General features: G+C 35.9%; 3 protein-coding genes across 6 annotated transcripts in view; 2 read left to right on the top strand and 1 right to left on the bottom strand.

The window, feature by feature from the left end:
* The window catches only part of LOC135210227 (protein DDI1 homolog 2-like), a 75,621-nt gene extending 73,808 nt beyond the window's left edge, over positions 1 to 1,813 (bottom strand). The window contains exon 1 of one of the 2 annotated variants that reach the window (XM_064243071.1): positions 1,068 to 1,813. In XM_064243071.1, coding sequence (XP_064099141.1) covers positions 1,068 to 1,163 — 96 coding nt within the window. In that variant the 5' untranslated portion in view covers positions 1,164 to 1,813. The remainder of the gene's footprint in view (positions 1 to 1,067) is intronic. The other variant, XM_064243070.1, reaches the window with a different exon arrangement.
* A 2,897-nt stretch (positions 1,814 to 4,710) lies between these two features.
* LOC135210228 (transcription termination factor 3, mitochondrial-like) overlaps positions 4,711 to 21,905 on the top strand; it is a 42,469-nt gene continuing 25,274 nt past the window's right edge. The window contains exons 1-2 of one of the 3 annotated variants that reach the window (XM_064243072.1): positions 4,711 to 4,778; positions 19,230 to 19,547. In XM_064243072.1, the coding sequence (XP_064099142.1) occupies positions 4,726 to 4,778; positions 19,230 to 19,547 (371 nt within the window). In that variant the 5' untranslated portion in view covers positions 4,711 to 4,725. The other 2 variants (XM_064243073.1, XM_064243074.1) reach the window with 2 other exon arrangements.
* LOC135210231 (echinoidin-like) lies at positions 10,279 to 14,051 on the top strand. Its single transcript, XM_064243077.1, has 5 exons — positions 10,279 to 10,439; positions 11,689 to 11,854; positions 12,684 to 12,789; positions 13,115 to 13,225; positions 13,781 to 14,051. The coding sequence occupies exons 1-5, from the start codon at positions 10,377 to 10,379 to the stop codon at positions 13,806 to 13,808; spliced, it is 474 nt and encodes a 157-aa protein (XP_064099147.1). The 5' UTR covers positions 10,279 to 10,376; the 3' UTR covers positions 13,809 to 14,051.

The raw sequence follows: 21,905 nt of genomic DNA, 5'->3' as shown, positions 1-21,905 counted from the left end.
TGTCCCCCTTTATTTTAGTTAGCAAAATGTGCCCCCCCCCCTTTTTTTGTTTTGCTTTTGTGAATTTTGTCCCACTTTTTTGTGCTACAAAAACAAAACTACCCCAGTTCTAATGGAATAGTGCTGAAATTTTTTTTAATTTTGCCATTTCACTAGCTGGTAAATTCTATCGTCTTCTCCGACAGCTGCAATACCCAATGAGGTGAATTAAAAGAATATTGTAAAGTGTATAAAAGTGGCCCTTTGCAACTGCCGATGTCGGGCAGAATAAAGGGCGGAGAAAGTCACCAAAGGTACGACGGTAGTGTATATATTTATGTATAATCCTCATTGAATCTCCTCTTTTTAGTTCTTTTCAAGGCCGATTCGATCGTTTGTGACCTACATATTTACAATTTTTGAAAGTTTGAGTTTTCATAGATGTCTATGGCTTTTTACAGCTCATTAAAACCTGAAAACATCTGTTTTTCGGCAAAAACTAATGTATTATTCTGCGGTTCATGCTGTTCCGTCTTTAGCTCCGTTTCTCACCAACAACAAGTCGCGACTGATGCCCATCTCCGATGTCAGGACGCGTTATAATGTACTTTTTTGGGGGTTGTTCATGTTGATCGTACATGGTCCACCCCTGTACCATGCGGTTTTTTACCCTATTGAAGCGTAAGTAAAAATTTCGAAAGCGTTTTGGTGAGATTTCCACTGAGGTAGCCACCCTTTTCACTAACCTCTGTTTGAATCTTAAAATTTGGCCTTAATTTCTAACTTTGGAGAAAATACTTACTTCGAAAGGAGAGTATAGAAGTCTTTAGCTCCGTTTCTCACCAAAAACAAGTCGCGACTGATGCCCATCTCCGGTGTCAGGACGCGTTATAATGTACTTTTTCGGGGGTTGGCATGCATTGATCGTACATGTCCTGCTGCAGGCCGTGCGGTGTTTTATCCTAGACATCCCTTTACTTAGGCCTATTCCCAGGCAACTCAACGTAGCCAGGGGCTAGCCTACCTCTTTCTAGAAACAGATTAGGTCTCTAGGTATAGGCTATATACTAGCTAATAATAAAACTCACCTCCATCTCACACAGAGCCTTGAAGTTCTCGAGCTCCAGGTCTTCGGCCACTTCTATGGGGTAGGTGGAGTTCTCGGTGGTCACGGAAATCCTCATCTTTATTTATTTCCTCTCTCTCTCTCTCTACGTGTAGCACCACGAATCAGCAGCAGAAGTAAACTAAACTCACTCTCTCTCTCTCTCTCTTTCTTCTTTCTTTCTTTCCTGACGGGGTCTCTCTCTCTTTATCCTTCTCTCCCACTCACTCTTTCTCTCTTAAATTGCACAATTCAGCAGCGAAAGAGCATTAGTTGACTGAACTCTCACTCTTTCTCTCTTGCAGGAAGCTAGCGACCTTTCCTCTTCTTCCTTTTCCTTCTCTCCTGACGTGGTCTCTTTCTCACCCGTTGTCTATCTATCTCCCTGACTTCTCTCTTATGTTGCACGAATCAACAGCGGGAGCAGAACTTGACTGAACTCACTCTCCCTCCCTCTGAGCCATGAGGAAGCTGGCAAACGTACCTGAGCGAAACAAAACGGCAGCATGCACTTGGCACTGGACCATTATTTCACGCTTTATTTTTTTTATTTCGAGTTCATTGGGTACTTATCTTTCTCCATTTGCTCTCTTTCACTTTCAACTTTACGTAAATGACCACTAGCCTCTCGAAAAATTAAAGAAGTTATATTAAAATGGCAAAAAGCTTTTTAAGTCATTAAGTTTAAAAGTTCACTGAAAACTGGCGCACTTTATGTTTTGTCACTGATGCTGTTTGTTTACATATTTTAAGTCGAAGGTTCGCGAAGTCCATGAAGTTATTGTGGGTTCATTTAACCTTTTTTTATTCGTTAGCATGTGCGTTATATTATAATAGTATCTTTAAAAGCTTATTGGCTTTCAAAGTAACAAATATATTATTTGGATCCCGGAAGTCGTTCATTGACATTCCTAGAAACTGTCGTTCGTGTGCGTTTTTTCTTTGTTTCTTTGTTACCTGAACTTGTTGCGACTCTTTGTGCGACTCTTTGTCTCCTTCTTGATGTTTCGCTGTGACGCAGCCAAGAGACATATGACGCAATGTGAGTTTGCCTAGAATAAGCCCGAATATGAGGGAATAGACCCAATGTGAGAATATATATATACAATACTTAAGGAAAAAAAGTAATACTGTGTGTCTAAAGATAGCGTAGTCGACTGTTATCTTGCGTATAGATGCCTATGTGGCTCTGACGTTTCCTGATACATGTCCTTACAGTATCCAACTGCGCATTTATAAGCAACAAAGGGTGAATCATGGGTATAAACGGTTACCACCTTCAACTTCTTGGTATTTTCACAAACAGATCTCGCAAACATCGGCACTGATACGTCAATAGATTAGTTACAAGGAACGTAACCGTGGGAAGATAGAGCTCGGTGTATTTTGCAGGAAAATTCCATAAGAGTGAAAATGAGGCACACAAAATTTAGTTACATAATCAACTGGTGCATTGAATTAAATCGCAACCATCCGCAACTAATTTAAAAGTAATTTACGCATGCATGTATAATTAAGGCGGCTTATTAATCTTATTCACTGAATCCAGGATTTCTTAGAAATTATCGTATTTCAGTTGTACTTTGCGATGGGAAATTTATCTGGCATTACTCATGGACTTCAATCTTTCTTTTCTTATATATATATATATATATATATATATATATCTATATATATATATATATATATATATATATATGTGTGTGTGTGTGTGTGTGTGTGTGTGTGTGTGTGTGTGTGTGTGTGTGTGTGTGTGTGTGTGTGTGTGTGTGCACTAAAAGGACCTCATTCAAACTGGATGGTATTTAGTAGAATTATTTATTTTAAAAACATTTTAAAAGGACTGTTTGTCATTGACAGCTTGCAACTTCTTTAAATAAATAACTATGCTAGATACCATCCACTTTGAATGAGGTCGTTTTAGTAATTGTAGGTTTACTATTGCACAGAACAGTTGCGTATGACGATAAGTTGATTATGTATATGTAATGCTATAATGTAATATAAATAGATATATATATAATATGTATGTATGTATGTATGTAGTATGTATGTATGTATGGATGTGGTGTGTGGTGGTGTTATATGTGTGTACAATATACCCTTCCCTTCGCAAAAAGCATTATTATTTATATTTTATTTTTCTACCTTCCATGCTATTACAAAATGTAATATTTAGTCTTACAGACTTACGCTATGCCTGAAATTCATCGTATTTTTTTCGACAATACTTTAAGGTAATCGTCATCTGTAGCTCATTAAATGACATTAATTAAGGAATAACAGTCTGAGTGGATTAGAAGTCGTGTGACAACAGCAGGTAGAAACAATAATTCATCTTCCCATTTACTCATCTTAGTCCTTTCTCGGCTGATTGAATAATATCTACCCTTTTTTAAATTTTCACCGTTAACCGAATGAATTTTAGTTTCCCGCTTTTAGAATACCGCTGCTTATAGTCTCATTTTCTTTCTGCCATCCGAAGTGACATAAACAAACACGGCTCAACTGCTGATCTCTGTAATGTGACAATTGTTCTCAAGTTTGTGCCACACCTACAAACCCAGTAATATTGTTGTTGTTGAAGTTCTTTTAAGGCACATGACTTTTGTTTGTGTTAGATCTGATATGTATATACCTCGTTTTTGTGTGTTGTTAAAGTGTTGGCATATAAACAATCTTTTGAGTGATGAGTATTTTGTAAAAACTGTAGTGGACAGCCTAACGTAACTATAGCCCCTTCATTCCTTTTACTGTACCTCCGTTCATATTTTCTTTCTTCCATCTCTTAGCAAATGTTTCATGGTGCAGCTGCTTTGAGGTTTTCCTCCTGTTCCAACTTTTAAAACATTTTCACTCTCATTCCCTTCTATCACCGAATGACCCATCATAAGTCCCAGCGCTTCGCCTTTGGCCTGAGTTTTACGAGTATATTCCATTGCCAATAGTTTCTTTCATTTCTGCATAGCGATAATGCAGTTATTTTATTTTTACTCAGTTACCACTTAATTGTATGAAAATAACTTTTTAGTTCATAGTATGATGTTTTTTTTTATTAAGTAGGCTTTATGCCAGCACGGGCTCTTGTTCAAAGAGCAGCCCGTAAATAGTAAGAGGATGAGCAACCAGTATTGAAAACAAAATAATACTATTGAAGATTGGGTAATTATAACATGAATGAGCGATATAAAAGTGGAGAAAAATTAAAGATTTTATAGAAATAGTAACATTAAAAAAACTATATTCTTAATGATAATGATCATGGATTCGGTATTTCCCGATAGAACAGATGGTTGTTGTCCATTTCATAATTTTTACCTAAATAGAATATATATAAAGTATTATGTATAGAATATATATGCAGTATTATGTATATGTGTGTCAATTTTGAAAATTGGTGCCCCCAATGAAATATTTCTGGATCCGCTAGTGATAATAAAAAACCGTTTTGTCTTCCTTGTACATTCTCTTTGTCTGATCTTCGGTCCAAGTGTACCGTAGCGAACTTTAAACATTCTACATTTTTTCCCAAGGTGAAGAGATGAAATAGAATTGTTTTTACTGGTGACTAGTTGACGACATAAATGTCCCTTGTTACATATGTTATACCCAGTTGCGTAAGGTGTGTTCTCGTTGCCAATATGGTTCGAAACGATTTTATATGTCATCCAGAATTGCATTTACAACAATTCAGGTAATTTAGAACTGTCCATATCCTGATGTTAAAGTCTAAAAGAATATTTATGGGATAGTAAGGGTACTACAGGGGTGAATGATCTGTGGTTTGAGTAGTTTCTGAATTTTTTGGCGGTTTGAGAGGCGAAATGTGCCTAAATAAATATTATTTCAACAGTAAACCAATGAATTAAATCCTGTAGTCTCTTACCCACGTCAGAATCTATCTATGGTAATAGCAGATTGATAATAGGCTTAGAATATTTTGTTGACTCTAAAACCGTTTGTGTGTGAGTGAGTGTGTGTGTGGGTATGTATTTGTGAGTGTGTGTGCATGTGTGAGTGGGTGTGTACTAAATGCGCCTTGCTATGATTTTTGCCGTTAATTAGCTTACCTGATATATCCTCCTACCTGGCCTTTTTTTTCTCGATAATTGTCCTACCTGCGGCGCTACTTACCTGTCTTCATATCAGTCCTACTTTGTTCGGTATGTCACACCTACGTACTTAGTCCACTGCACCGATTTTTTTTCTCGCAGATGTTTCTCTAATTAGGCAAATATTGCCGTTTACCTGTGTGAGTATGTCAACACCGAAGGGGCTGGTGGGCGTTACGAATTGCTCCTTAATGGAATATCTAGGCTAAATATAACCCAAGATTTTTACAAGCACCGAACCCCGTCAGCCATTTGTATGTTATTGAACTGATGCATACACAGTTTGAACCGTGTCATAAATTATGATGTCTCAGAAATGGGTACATCGAAAAGATGAGTTATTTATTATGATAATTATTATTCGTGAAGAAATTCGTAGTGGCGTAGATGTCAATATATATTAGAAATATATAATACATATAGAAACGAGACCTTTCGAGAACATGCTCAAGTCTCTTGTTTGTTTATATAGTATTTCATATATTTACATTACACCACTGTCGATTTCTTCAACATTTTAGTGATTTATGCTGTTATGAGATTATTATTATTATTATTATTATTATTATTATTATTATTATTATTATTATTATTATTATTATTATTATTATTCTGTTGAATAAAATGGCAGAATTCAGCGAATTAATCTTATATATTATCTTTTATATTTTTCTTATTACTCGCTTTTCTGGCTCGGCGATACTACGCAATAATTGGCCAATATTCATATAGGGATAATATGAATATTGGCCGATTATTGCGTAGTATCGCTGAGCCAGAAAAGCGAGTAATAAGGAAAAATTGAAAAGATAATATATAAGATTAATTCGCCGAATTCTGCCATTTTATTCAACAAAATTTGATTAAAAGAGGGTCTTCTCCCAAATATTATTATTATTATTATTATTATTATTATTATTATTATTATTATTATTATTATTATTATTATTATTATTATTATTATCTGTTGTTGTTGTTGTTGTAACCAGACCAGTATTGATAATATGGGGGATTTCGTTGTACTACCTCAAGGTAGTTTTGTGTTCGTTTTCAAACATATACTAGTTTCTCGTATTTTAACGAAATAGTTATTAATATCATAACTGTATTGCACTGTTTTACACACACATTCAAAAGGAAAGCTTGAAACTTTATTAAAGTTCAATTACAAGGACTCCATCTTTGGAAAGACATCCATCTTTTAATAACAATATTAAACTCTATAGATGGCGTAGTTTTGCGATAAGAATCAAGACTTCATATTACATCTATAGAAGTGTCTACAATTTCAGCCAAGTTGGCAAGATTCTAGTGCGTGGAAAATGGCGTTGCAAGTGATCTTGGGCAAAGGGAAGATCAATGCTAGGGCTGAGAACTAAAAGGGCCAATGTAAAAAAATGGCCGATTGTAGTTAAGACTGTCACTAAACTAGAAATTTATCTGTTTTAGTGCTATAATGGCTAGGTTATAAGTTAAGTAATCACCCCCCAAAAAAAGCTTTCGTTTGCTGTACTTACCTGAATTTTAATAAAGGAAGCAATATTTTAAATGAGTTTTTCTGAAAACATGGTTTTATGACATTGGCCCTTCTAGTTCTCAGCCCTAGAATGGTAAGTGCGTTTGATTGGAATATGCGCTGACATGTCTTTACGTAAAATTTGGAGAAGAGCTGCATGATTCTGTAGATGCCATTTTATGTATTCCATCAGCTTCTATACATTTTAAAAAATATTCCTTTGAAGTCTGTGTTATTCTTTGTAAGACTATAGATTTTGAACGGCGTGGTCGTAGTTGTGTTATAATATTTGAAAATAGTTACTGTGAAATGTTTGGTGGTATTTTGCATGTAGACATGTAAGTAGGTTGTTGCTGAATGAATTTTTTGGATTTAGATATTATAGGGGGGGGGTATATATATATATATAGATATATTATATATATATATATATATATATATATATATATATATATATATATATATATATATATATATATATATAGGTGTGTGTGTGTGTGTGACTGGTAAAAATGTTATGTTATAACAGAATGCCATCTAATAAAAGGAGTCCATAATATAGAAAGAAAGTACTATATTTCAGAGACTGCTGTCCCTCTCTTCAGGTAGGTAATGAATCATTACTTACCTGAAGAGACGTTAACTATGCCAGGTATAGAGTGGCTGAAGAAGTATTACCATTTAACGAAGGAACAAGTTTCTTAATGTATAATGACTCGAGGGTAGTTAAGTGATCAGGATGTTTGACATGATCTTTTATTGTGAACCTGGAGCTCAATTTTACAATTAAAAGCATGGTTCCTGATATTAGAAAATTCAGGTGGTTTTAATCTTTGTCTTGTTCGGAAACTAAAACCTAAATGACTGCAACCTTCGAGTTAAGCCAACGTAAGAACCTGGACATCCAGGGAATGTAAATTTGTATATGACGTTGAATCTCATGAAGGGCTGAAGGCGATTTTTGAAATTAAAAAGGGAACCTATTGTACATGAATTGTTTGCTATTAATTTGACCTTGAGACGGAATTTTTTGTTTAATGATTTGTTTTAAATTGGATATAAATTTCAGATCAGAAATATGAGGAACAGTTGCATAAAATAACCTTTTTGGAACATCAAAATTAGGAGATAGAGGCTGAACAAACCTCACAAGTATCTGGTTGACAATTTTTAAAACTAAGTTTTGTGGAAAAAAGTTGGACTTTAAAAAAACCAGCAGAAATGAAATCTCATCATGAAAAATTTTCCAAGAAGGTGAATACTTAAGGGCCCTATTTACCAATGTGTAGATGGTGTTTCATTTGAAAGAATGTTGACAAGAACTATAAAAATAATTAGTTAGTCCTGTATAGGTACGTTTTCTGTAGACTGACGTGGGAAATTCTGAGTTACTTATAGTGATTCTCAAATGTAAATAAGGTAGAGTACCTTCATTTTCAACTTCTACTGTAAACTTAATATTCGGGCGAGCATTATCAATAAATTCTAAAATTGAGGAACATTGCCAAGGATGCTGGAATAACGCGAAGGTATCATCAACGTATCTACGGTAAAAAGAGGGTCTGAAATTAAAATTACAACCATTTAAAAATTTCGAATCCAAGTCTGACAAAAAAAAGGTAGCAACGATGGGGCCTAAAGGAGACCCCATGGCGACTCCATCGACCTGCGAATAGAGCCGATTGTAAAATATGAACATTGAATCTTGCACAGCAAGATCAAGTAATTGTTTAAAAGTAGCCCGATTAAAACCATAACAAATACTATCATCATTGGAAAAAAATTCGTTTAAAATAATGCTAATGGTTTCATTGAGTGGAACATTTGTGAAAAGAGATTCCACATCAAAACTAGCCATAAAATAGTCTCCATCCTGTCTAGATATTAATTGTTGAAATTCATATCCATTTTTTAAGGAAAATTCACCTTTACAAAATTCAGATAAAAGTCCTCCCAGAAATTTTGAGATGGAAAAGGATGGACTATCGTAAGCGGCCATGATTGGTCTTAGAGGTAGGTCAGGTTTGTGAATTTTCGGTAAACCACAAAGAATGCTGAAAGAGGAGCCAGTCACAAACAGCTGTTGATAGGTAGTTTCGTTCATGATATTACCGTTTTTTATTTTCTTCAAGAATCCGTAGTTATAATGAATAAGACTGATTACATAAAAAAAATGGAAACTATTCTCTCCGACAATTGCAAGTTTTTTTCCCACGGTGAACCCACTTTTTTAGATATATACAAAAGAGAGGATAGAATTAACAGATTCTTGAGGAAAATAATAAAAAAATGATAATATCATAAATGGTTGTAACTCTAATTTTAGACCCTCTTTTTACCGTAGGTACGTTGATGATACCTTCGCGTTATTCCAGCATCCTCGGCAATGTTCCTCATTTTTAGAATTTATTGATAACGCTCACCCGAATATTAAGTTTACAGTAGAGGTTGAAAATGAAGGTACTCTACCTTGTTTAGATTTGAGAATCACTATAAGTAACTCAGAATTTTCCACGTCAGTCTACAGAAAACGTACCTATACAGGACTTACCAATAATTTTTATAGTTCCTGTCATCATTCTTTCAAATTAAACACCATCCACACATTGGTAAATAATAGGGCCCTTAAGTATTCATCTTCTTGGAAAATTTTTCATGATCAGATTTCATTTTTGCTGGTTTTTTTCAAGTCCAACTCTTTTCCACAAGACTAGTTTTAAAAATTGTCAACCAGATACTTGCGAGGTTTTATATGTTATTTATTTGTCTTATTGCTCTTTCGCATATTGATGATGAACAGATGTTTCATGTGCGAAACGTTTCGTTGTAATAACCTTGATCCTTTTACACCTTGTATCATGGACACCCTCTGAAGATTCGTATATAATTTCTCCGCTGAACGACTATAGATACACACACACACACACACACACACACACACACACACACACACATATATATATATATATATATATATATATATATATATATATATATTAATCACCATACTACTTATTTTTCCCTGTGGATGATTTGGCGCTAGATGGATAGAGCCTTTCGGTTTGCAGAAAGCCTCTAGGGATGAAGTTGCTAGCCACATGCCCTTTTCTTGAACACAGCTGACCCTGGAACCCATTCGCATTGGTGGGTGGCAGGCTTGGATAGAATTACGAACCTTGCAAAAGCGAATTGGGTGCTTTACCATAGCGCTAGATTGTCTAGAGCCTAGAAAGTGACCATTTATTCTTTGTAAAGTTGGTCTAATAACTCTTCTGTTCTTGATTACTAATTATCCTGTATGTAAAAGAGCATAGATATAAAACAACAAATGCACAGAAAAAGGCGCGAATCAATAAAAGTTTTGGCCGCGATCATCAACATCCCCAAATGACACAGATATTCCCAACTTTCTCAGTACCAATATTTGACGTCTTTTCAAAATCCTGCTCTGATAGACTCATTGGTAGCACCTCACCTGACAGTATATAAACAAACTAGACCTTGCAGCCCACGAATTTTCTCTCTGAACACCGTTGAGTCACCCGCTTAATGTGTTTGCGGGGCAAATGAGATCTGAAGTCGTTAATGATGAGATTCGAGCGATGGTATTGATATAGGGGATCTCGTTTTTATCAAGTCAGTCTTCTCCCGGAGCTCAGCGAGAATGGTTGATTCCGCTCCGATGCTGCTGCTGCTCTTGGTGGCTTTCGGCTCTGTCATATCTACGGTAAAGTTTAACTAAGCAAATTTCTGTTCCTTTTAACAATTCACGCCACGGCGTTGAAGTGTTCCTTACTTATTTGGTCTGTCATAAATTTATTCTTTACATATATTTGATTCAAGTTGCTAAAACATTCTTGCCTAAAACCCCAAGTTTCACTTTATATATAAAAGAAAACTGGGTTCCAGAATGCCTCGTGCACTGTCATCAACTTACTCTCCTCCTCAACATTCACTTTGAAGTTCTTTTCATGGGAGGAAAATCTGAACACTCGCCATTTCCTGCAGCTTCACTTCATCATCAGCATTCAAAGTCGTAACAGAAAGAAAATTAAAAGTTAAAAAAAATGTGTTTTCATCCTGGGAAAACCAAGCCATGTTGAGTGACATTGGTCAGAGAAATTCAGATCCTTTCAGTAAAATCAGAAATTAAATAAATGGAATTGGCAACTGCAAAGTAATCCGGTTTGATTGAAATTATTAGCTCAATGACATTATTAAAGTGACTCCTACTTAACAGCAAATGGTGCTGACCCTTTATTCTCTCTTGTTACAGTTCATTTTCTCTTTTTTTTACTCCCGACTTTCTAACCGAGACCCCCTTCCCTCTCAGGGGGTCTCTGTCTCTCTTCTGCCCCACCACTTGGCTGAAATTGCCATCTTAGGAAGATTTGTCATGAGCTTCTTGAATGCCAGGGTTTTGACGGATAGGATTTTAGAACTGGTGTAACGGCCTTCGATATCGCCTTATTTTCATTACAGTCTCCATTTATCATTTTAAATTGGCTATTTGGCATTTCGTTTGAAAGCTTTGTTTCATAGCATGTAAAACTTCCTTGGTAACTTCATAATATCTCACTTTAATATCTTTGTTTACTGTCATATGCAACATATCATCAGCAATCTTTTGTTTTTCATATAATTTTGGAAGGCTCGACAGATTAATACAACATTTTATGGTCAAAATCATATTATTTGCTCCTGACAAAGCTTTTATATATAATGTATGATTGATTCACGAAGATATGGAACATGTTGCAAATGTATAAATAAAGGCAAATGCCACTAAGGAAAATTGAAACAACGGAGTGGTTGCTAGGCCTTTCGACACACTGTCCTTTACTAACAAAGGACCGTAGGAGTATGTCGAAAGACCTAGCTACCACTCTGGGTTTTTACTTTTCCTTTATGGCATTTGCCTTTATGTATATATATCACAAATTCTACATTTTAATAAACACCCAATCAACCTCAAGGTGTCAGGTGAGATATCTTGCGAGCCAGGATGGCTTCAATTCGGGTCCTCATGTTTCCACCTGGCAAACGTTTCTGGAAGCTGGCTTCATGGGTACGAGTACTGTAATGGCGTTGGTGGAAGCTTGGCCACCGTCGATAGTGAGGATGCGAATTACTTCATTGCTGGTAAGATCTTCCTCGTCTTCTCTAATATTTTCTGTGGATGGGGCCCTATGTACCAGAAGAACTGTCTAGTAAAAGGCCTTGGTCTAGGATGTTCTGACCTACGGGAAATGTGGAGCAAATTCTTTTTCAGTAAAGAAAGTTGAGGAGACAGAATAAAGTTTTTTTTTTTTTTTTTTATGAAGGGGAGGTTGACGGAAACAGAAATCAGGAAATATTTTAATGCGAGAAGATTAGGGAGGAAGAGTAAAATGAAGTTTTTAATGAGGGAACGTTTAGACAAATTGATTTTTTTATTAGAGAGAGTTGGGACAAATGAAAAAGTAATTAGCTCACGTAGAGAATTTCCTAGCTTGCTGGTCAAGTTCAGCTACTCTGAAGCCTTCTTCCGCTGTTTTGTTCATGAAGGACGAACATTATGAGTAGAATATGGTCTCATCTGGAGTATTTCCTCTTTTTAATTAAATTGTGAGTTTTGAGAAACTATTTTATCTTTTACCCGTGAAGCACAAAAAAATTATATTTAAGCTAGCAGATAAGAAAGTAGTCATTATATGGTAAGCAATTTCTCAAAATATGAAAACAGTAGCTCATAAATGTTAGACAGCATCTTAGATCCTATTGAAAATTGCAGGATAAATCAAGAAGCGGAGACACAAGGTTGACAAGGGTCCTCTCTCTTTGCTAAGAGTTTTACTTATACCTACTATAATTTAAATACAATTAACTCAGTTTCGAATAGTGTTTAGTGCATGTAAAGGGATGGGACTTATGGAATATGAATTTACAAGGATTCTCGCTTCTAATTACTAATACTATGACATGTTCACAGGTATATTAGCAGCAAGCAGAGCCCCAACCGTATGGATTGGCTTCCATGACCAACAAGTCTCTGGGTACTTTGAATGGATCAGTGGTCGACCCACGACCTTCTCTAAGTGAGTTGGTTTTTAATGTTCCTCCTCCTCCTCCTCCTTCTCCTCATCGTCCTACTACTACTATTACCACTACTGCTGCTGCTGCTGCTGTTACTATTACTGCTATTATCTTCGTAGTATGACTGCTCATGGGACAATAACTAATCCAAGAATCAGTCTCGTTAGATTTTTGTATAGATCCATGTCGCGGTATAGTAGGAAGAAAATATTTCAGATTGAAGAGTAAGTACAGTAAGTCACATTCAAATCTGAAGTAATGCAAGTGGTTTTGTTTCCATAAATTTAGGCTTTCAAAGAAATCTGACGAGTCGTTTCTTCCTTCCAGCTTTGCCCCTGGACAACCAGACTACGGGGTGGAAAGAAACGAAGACTGCGTGGAGATAAGGGAAGACCTCGAATACCAGTGGGCAGATGCTTACTGCTTTGAGCACAAAGGGTAAGACGAACATTAAGTCTTCGGTTGAAGTATGGAAGCCATAGTTAATCTTTTAGAATTGTCCTATATGATGATGAAAATAGTAATATTTGGTAATGTTGTTATATTGTGACTGATTTTGAATAAAAAACGATACTTGAAGTTAAATCTTGAATTCAAAGATATTTACTAAATCCAAGCGATATCAATTCTTAGAATTCTGTATTAAAAAATCTTCCATCTTTTCTCCAGCTTCTAACAGCTAACTTCCTTTGCCATGATGAGGTTCGTCTTAACTATTTGTAGTCTTAGCACGTTATGCAGAAAAATAATAGGTTCAGAGAGCAGTCTACGCTTTATTGTCAGTTTCATAAATAGTTTTCTATTTTTAAAAAAGTGATTCAGTCCAGAAATTTGATTTTGATTGAATAGAATGAATGCAGTTACCTGTCTGAGCGAGATCGGACCTTCCTTTAGAAATTTTGAAGGTTAAGGGGCGAAGTAAAGTATAAAACAGTTGCCATCATTTATAAATTATATTATACTGTCTACATGTCATTGTCTCTTCTTTTGCAGATACCTGTGCTCGCGAGATGCCGAATAAGCACACAGCAGATGGCGCTGACATCTGCGGTGATAAAGAATCAGGTCTTGAGGAAAGATGTCTTTTGCACCTTTTAAAAATCAGATGGAAAAAGTTCTGACGGTTTCTTTCATATTGGATCAAAATTTCATAATATTTTTGCTATGCCGAGGCAGTTTGTTGTCCCCGGACCCACCATGAATGGGGCGTTCTGATTGTAACTTCGAACATGAAATAAAGAGAGAAATCACTTGATGCGAGGTACCCTAGGATCTTTATTATAAGTTCCAAATTTTGGTAGTAAGGGGAAAGGAGCAGTAATGGCCAATATTTTTTCATAAGTAATACCGCATAGAAATTAAATTGAGTACAGTACGGCCACAGCGAAACAAGGTAGAGTCAATGAGCTGTTATAAAGTCAACGCCTTACTATTACTACTACTCTGCCACACATCTGGTTAAACTGTTTCCATGGTTTATGTCGTACTGCTGCCTACCCCATACCTACTAGATAGTCATAAATGAAGGTAAGACATAGGTATTGCTGTTGATATTCAGAAGGCAGCAGCCCTGGCTGCTTCAGATCTTGGTATGAGCGAGGATTAACCGATAATCGGGCAAGGTAACCGTGGATAAACAGGACCTAGCTAAGGTTTTAGGTAGGTCAAAGCTAGGTAGGGTAAACAACCGTGTGGACTGACCACCCACCGAATACCACGGATAGGCCATCCTCCGAAAAAGTACTTTTAACACGTCCTGACACCGGAGATGGTCATCAGTCACGGGTTGTTGGTGGTGATAACAGGAGCTCATGACCTCTACTCTCCTTTAGAAGTAGGTAGTATACCTAAGTATTTTCTCCAAAGTTAGAAATAAAGGCCATATTTTAAGATTTAAACAGAGAGTAATGAAAAGGGTGGCCAACGCAGTGCCCACAACCCCAGAATGCCTTCGAAGTTTTTACTTAGGTACAACTCCAAATATTTTGAAGATTGATGCCATCTTGATGTTTGCGGAGTTGCTTGTGTCAGCGAACTTCCCATTTCCTGTGCTAAATCCGCACACCACTTGTACCCATAGACGCTGGGGCATTTTCATCACAACAATCATAACTCCGACCTCATACCAGCACTTATTCGTACTTATTCAAGGGGACTACGGCATTCTTTGCGGCATTTTGCGCTCTTCAATTGTTTATCAGTGTTGTCAATTGGTATGTGTTTACCCTCCAAACTGGGTATAAGACTTACACAAAACCGGAGTTGCTTGTGTCAGCGAACTTCCCATTTCCTGTGCTAAATCCGCACACCACTTGTACCCATAGACGCTGGGGCATTTTCATCACAACAATCAACTCCGACCTCATACCAGCACTTATTCGTACTTATTCAAGGGGACTACGGCATTCTTTGCGGCATTTTGCGCTCTTCAATTGTTTATCAGTGTTGTCAATTGGTATGTGTTTACCCTCCAAACTGGGTATAAGACTTACACAAAACCGGGGAAATAATGTGTAAGTTTTAGGTAAATACGTAAAATGATATCTGGGTGTACATTTGCAACTGAAAAGTGTTTCAATAATGTACTTTATGTGAGTTACGCCGTTAATATTCTAAATAAGATGTTGTTATTATTTTTGAAAGTGAACTGAATGTAACTACTATCTAAAGCCCGGGATGTACAGTTACCATACACAAACACCACAGGTGGGTGGACAGATGGAAAAAACTGAGTATAGGTAGGTACTAGTTTTTGTTTTATTTTTTTGGTAAATCTAGGTAATAACTGTGTTTGGTATTTCTCTGGAAATTACAGTTTCCTAGGTATATCCTAGTATTTGGGTTGCTTATTATAAGAATTTACTGTTATTTTTGGGGGTCGACTGTAATTAACCGCCAGGGGCTAGTATTAAACACAGCGAAATACTTTTGACGCCCCAATCCCTAGTGGCTGTGGTATTCGCGGGACCATTCTTTGCAGTCCATGCGTAGTCACCTACCTATTGCCTAGAATTATTTTTATTTATTTTTTTTAATACCATACCAATTCTCGATATTGGAGTTGTTTTTGTGTATTTATTATTCTTCTAAGTATGCGTAGTAAGGAAAGCATTCTCAATTAGGTGTACCTAGTATTCTTTACAAGTTGCATTCATGGCTGTGGGACTTCTGGTATGCCTATAGTAGGTAGCCTATTGGTTTTGGAGTTTTTAATGGTGCATTGTCAAGAATCCACCACAAATCTAGTATTACCAAGATGTTTCTCATAGCTATATATATTGTTTTAGCATTCTTTCCCATGGGACTGGTATAGATACCCAAGTAAAGGAGTCATGAGAATGGTTGCGATACCTACTGCAGCAAATGCAGAGTGAGGGGTCAGGGCTACTGTTAGCCCAGTGAACATTTCTGTAGTTGGCATTTCATAGTGGAAATGACATAACCAGACTTCCCGTAACCTAACCAAACCCTGGATACCGTGCTGTGACCTGGGGGGACACAGCTGTCTCCCCCTTAGGCACATAGTAGTCTTATCCTTTCATCTGGGTCATCCCCTCTGCCATATTTATTGCCACTTAAAATTAATTTTCAGTATTGGCCTTGGCCTGTTATGTAGTGCTGCTCTTGTCCATTTGGAACTTGGTTTCCACCTTGAACAGTGCTAGGATGAGGAACACTTCACTGAACCACTTATTTATTGAATGGGAGCAGTTCTGCAACTTCCTTGTTACTTTTCTCCAAAAGTGAGGAAGAACTGTACAAGTCCATTCGTATGTCAAAACTGCCTCCTAGGCAGTTACAGCTGCTTATATTGCCCTAGTTAATGTGCATTCAGTTTTAGTGTGCCATACAGTGACCATAGTAACTTTGGCTTTGCTAAATTCTAGTGATGTAACAACTGGGGTAAAATACCGAATGGCCGACCTCTACCATAGCACAACCCTTCCTGAAAATCAGAAATTATTGCCTTAATTTGTGACTTGGGAGAAAAAAACTTACTTTGAGAGAAAAGTAGAGGTCTTGAGGTGTTGCGTTGACAGATGCTGGCTCTTGACTAATATCTATCCTGGGTTACAGGATGTGTTAAAGTACTTTGGGAAGGGGGTCGCATTACGGTAGAGGCTGGCCATTTGGTATTTTACCCTATTGCCAATAGTGCTAAGAATCATCAGGTACTTTTTCATCGAAAACTCTTGAAACACCTGTGACGTCTCTCCTGTAAGCCCAAGAGTTGCCATTGTGTAGAGGAGTCAGACAATGTAGACCTATTCTTGCTATATCCACTAAAATATAATTTGGTCTTGGTGATCGTATACCTAATCTCAATCGTGTTTAACATTTGTTTTTATTCATATTCACTTCAGAATTAGTTCTTCAAATTCATTTTGCATTTTTTTATATTCTGTCTCATGGTTTTCTGCTGAATAATTAAAGAAAGAAAGATACATAACTATATCCTTTCTGAGGCAATTTATATGAGGTAAGTAAATAGGGTTTAAAGTAGAGACTGATGCATTGATGTATGTATTATGTTTGATATTTGTTTGTAAGGCTGCCTTTATATAGGAGATTAGCAACTTGTTCATGTTTAAATATGGTGGAAATCTGCAAATTGATTAAGAAAATATAATCTTGACAAGTTATATCTGAAAAATACAAATAAAAAATTTAAAACTAAAATGGTGGATGTAGCTCCTCATCATGCTTGCTGAGTGTGGGTCTGAGCTCAGCATTTATTTATTTAGTCATATCTTCTCAATGTATTTCACCAATTTTACACACTTTGGTAACACTAATGTGTTCCATTGTTGTACAGCTCTTGGGTAAAGACTCAGGAGTTTTAGTAATTGGCTATAAAGACATGGGTAGTTTGTATTGAAGTGGCACTACAAGGAAATCATTTTAATTCATGAGACTTCACACAAATGTGGAATACTGTATTAGCTTCACTCAAAAATAAGATTTTATAATTGTTAGTGCTTCTCTTTGTTATATGTAGTATACTTTCATTTATATAACCACTCCTTGAATAGCTGCATGAAAATTTTCATTCTTTGTTCAAAAATGAGGTGCCTGTAAGTTCATGGATCAGCCTTCAAAATAGGCATCAAGGACTTTCAAATAGCTCAGTCTCACACATTTATGACTACACCCATTCAATGTCAGTGTAGCAATTCGTCTTCTCTTTTGTTGTTTGTTTCACCTGATGCAGTAAATTCATCACTGCTACTTTGCGTCAAAATCGCTGTACACAGAAACTTTGTACATATATTTTAAGGCATTGTATTACCCCTTTGACATCCAGGATATCTTCCAAAGCATCATATTGTATCTAAATGGTGATGTGGGCTTCATCCCACGCTTGTTGACTCATACTTTTGTGCCTTTTCGAACTTAGACACGTTCAAGCACTTCAGCAATGCTCACTGGAAAAAACTAGCAAATTACAGGAATAATGTAAAAAGAAAGCAAAGACACTGTTGAATTATAGGAGACCTACAATATGAGTCTGAGGCACATAATGCATGATGTACTGCCCAGGCTCTGCCAACTGATGGGGAAAGAGAGTTCAAGTATCCTCAATATCTTTCATACGTTATTTGTTAGGTTACAGTTTCAGAATTGTCAAGTTCATTTCTTGAAAAATTTCTATTGAGAATGTACTTTTGAGTCATTTTCAAATATAATTTGGTATGGTAGTAGAAAAGACATGCCCAGAGTAACTGTTTCCTCGCTAATTAGCCTCAGTTTCAACAAGGAGTGTCCTCACTCAGACTTCCTAGACTGAACCTTCCTACATTATTAGTAGAAAAATGAATAAAGCAGTTGAATTTGTTTGGAAAATATCCTTGTCAGCATATGTTAGAATTTTTTTTATCTCAAATTTATATGGATTTTTACTTTTCTATAAGTGAGAGTAGAAATTATTATGTTAGCAGTAGTATTTTAGAAAAGTTTAATTTTTCAAAACTTCAATACTTTGTAATACACTATCCCCATACATATATATTAAGGAAATACAGAGTGAATGTTTTCTTGCTAATTAGCGTCAGTTTTAACAAGGAGTACCCTCACTCAGACTTCCTAGACTGAACCTTCCTAATAAAGCAGTTGAATGTGTTTGGGAAATATCCTAGTCAGCATATGTTAGAATTTTTATTTTTAGCACAAATTTATATGGATTTTTACTTTACTATAAGTGAGAGTAGGAACTTTTATGTTAGCAGTAGTATTCTAGAAAAAAATTTAATTTTCAAGACTTCATTACTATTGTAATACACTTTCCCCATAAATACCTTGTGTTGACAATAATGTGTGTAAGCATAATGTTATGTTGAGAGGCATTCATGAAGAATCCTTTTTTTTTAAACTACAAGTAGTTATACGGTGTGTTACCATATGTGCAGTTCATTGAAGTAATCTTGCCTTTTATCCTTTACAGATCCACAATGACCTTTATATTAAGAAGAGGGGGTTCTCTTCTAAGATCTTCATTGATACAGAGACCTGCTGTAACTGCCCTACTGAGAAACTCTTCAGGAGACGCAGCCATTGATCAACATCGGGAAAAAGCATTGATTTTAGAAAGTCCATTAGTTGACGCATCCCTTGATTGCCATCCAAAGAGTGAAGAGATTTATGATGCAGTTGCACCTATTAAGAAGAAAAATAATGCCCTTTCAATTGCCAAGGAAGACGAGTTAATTGATGTTGCGCCTGAGATACGTCCAACTTTCAACTTAGCCGCATATGCAAATAAGTGAGTTGGTTTGTTGTTAAAGGTAGTTTTAAAATAGAATGCTTTTCTAATTGTGTGCTTTTGTTAAGATTAGACTTATTGTTTTTAGTTATAAAGTAGACCCCTCTATTTGCAGGGGATGGGTACCAGACCCATCCCCCTGCAAATAGTTAAAATCTGCGAATACTTGAAACCCCTCAAAAAATGTGTAGAACTGCCTATATTGTTATTTACAACACAAAAAAACCCTCTAAAATGCTTATACCTAAGTATTTTAATAGTTTTATCACAAAAATTGCATTTAGTAATGGAAATGATAAGAATATATGTACAGTAATTTGTGAGTATTTCTCATTGAAAAATACCGCAAATACGCAAATTTTCCTCAAACAATGGGTATACAGTAATACCCCGATTCGAATGCGCGAATTCACAATAGCGTGAACTTTTCATTGGAACCTAACTAATTATCATATGCAAGTTCTTCACATTAGTGCGAATGTTTGCAAATCCTCCAGCAACACTGCAAAACCCTGCAAAAGTGTTTGTTTAATTTATTATGTAAATTTTTAAGTTTTAAAGCTTTTCTGTATAAAATCTTTATCAAAATTTGTTATTTTTATTTTTGTACATGCATAGGTAAATATGATAAAAAGGTAATTACAGCACTTACAATTAGTGCATATACATACTTTTACAAGATGCAATACCACAGGTTACTTGTACTTTTCAAAGATGATATTCCCTCAGAAAATGTTTAATTTCTGAAGTAAGTACTAGTATACTACAATTAGTGTAAGTTTTCATGCTTTTAAGTGTAAAATCAGTATGGAGATTCTGTGTATGATATTCATATTTTTCAAACTATACACAAAGGCAGTACGTACATAATTCACAGTGTTTGTCACCTTCAGGATCAACTAGTAAAACACATCAGAGACATAACAGAGTTGTCAGTCTGTGAAAATTACTATCTTAACCTGGGAGAAATGTACTGTTACAATCTGTATGTGCTATGTTAAGTAATTACAGCACATACAGTTAATGTACTTTCAGAAGATGTGATCCCATTTGCACTTTTAAAGATGATACCCCTCCAGAGTTTTACCTCACATGTCGTAGGTATTTCTCTCTCTCTCTTAGTTAGCCCTCACACTAGTACATGATTTTAAATTTAATGAATTTCACCTTCACCCTCGCAAACATTACATAGGTTTATATGTTTTCTTTATTTTATTGAATTGTGTATCTTCATTATAACAGACTTATTAAGTTTACTTAGTGACACAAAGAAAACTTCTTTTACACTGAGGGAAAAAGGAAATGGTATCCCATGAATTAGGGGTAACGTTAGTATACGTACGAAAATGGATACGTATGCACGCAGTAGTTACTATAACTATTTTTACACTAACCATTTATATCTTTTTTAAAGGTAATGTATTAATCTAACTTTTAAATCAAATTACAGTAACTTTAATTTCATGTAAAAGTTAGCTTAATACTTAGGGAGCATGATTATGGTCATATTGAGTGTTCAGACTATAGAAGCAGGCATTTATTAGCATTTTTAGAGACTGTGCTAAACTTACGCAAAACTTCTCCTTACAGAAGGGGGTCTGGAACCTAATTTCACGTAAGTTCGGGGTATTACTGTATACAGTCCATAGAAAAATATGTGAATAGGTGAGTCCGCAAATAACAGGGGTCGACTGTACCTGTATCCTTGATTAATTACAGTTGTAATAGTGAAGCAGTAAGAAAAGCTGTGAAACATTCCGTGGTAGTGGGAACACTACATCTTACAGACCACATACAGCATTTCCTTTTATATCTATACTAGGTTTGTTGAGAGTGATGAAAGTTTTAGGGAAACCACCTGTTCCCAGGCAGTGGTTTGAGTGTATTTAAGGAGAAGGAATAATTCAGATAAGGTGTATAATAAACTCCTAAGTGAATTACAGGTCTTGAAATTAGGACTGTGTCAGCCTGTGACTTGTATGGAAATTTTTTATATGATGTTTCTCGAAAATTGTTATCAGCCTCTTAGAGGTTCACTTGTGACTTTTGACTCATAAATATTGTAATGTCGTCTTCATTGGCCATGTAGGCGCAGCAGGCCAAGTGTTTTCAGTCCTCGAGAGGAAAAAATAAATAAAATGTGGAGGGGAAGCAGTCTGTTTGAGAAGTCCAAACATCACAACTCTAGGTTTCACTAACAAGGTTTCTGTCTAGTTCATGATTGCTTGTTGGTCTGCAGAACTTGTTAACTTAATCTTATCTTTACTCAGATGTTCATTTAGGCTCACAAGGTCTTCAATCTGTCCTGTGTAAATGCTACTTAGGCATATATAAAGTACTGGTGTTGAAACAATTGTA

Source organism: Macrobrachium nipponense, chromosome 39 (genome assembly GCF_015104395.2).
Source record: "Macrobrachium nipponense isolate FS-2020 chromosome 39, ASM1510439v2, whole genome shotgun sequence".
NCBI lineage: Eukaryota > Metazoa > Arthropoda > Malacostraca > Decapoda > Palaemonidae > Macrobrachium > Macrobrachium nipponense.
This window is presented reverse-complemented; position numbering and strand designations above follow the sequence as displayed.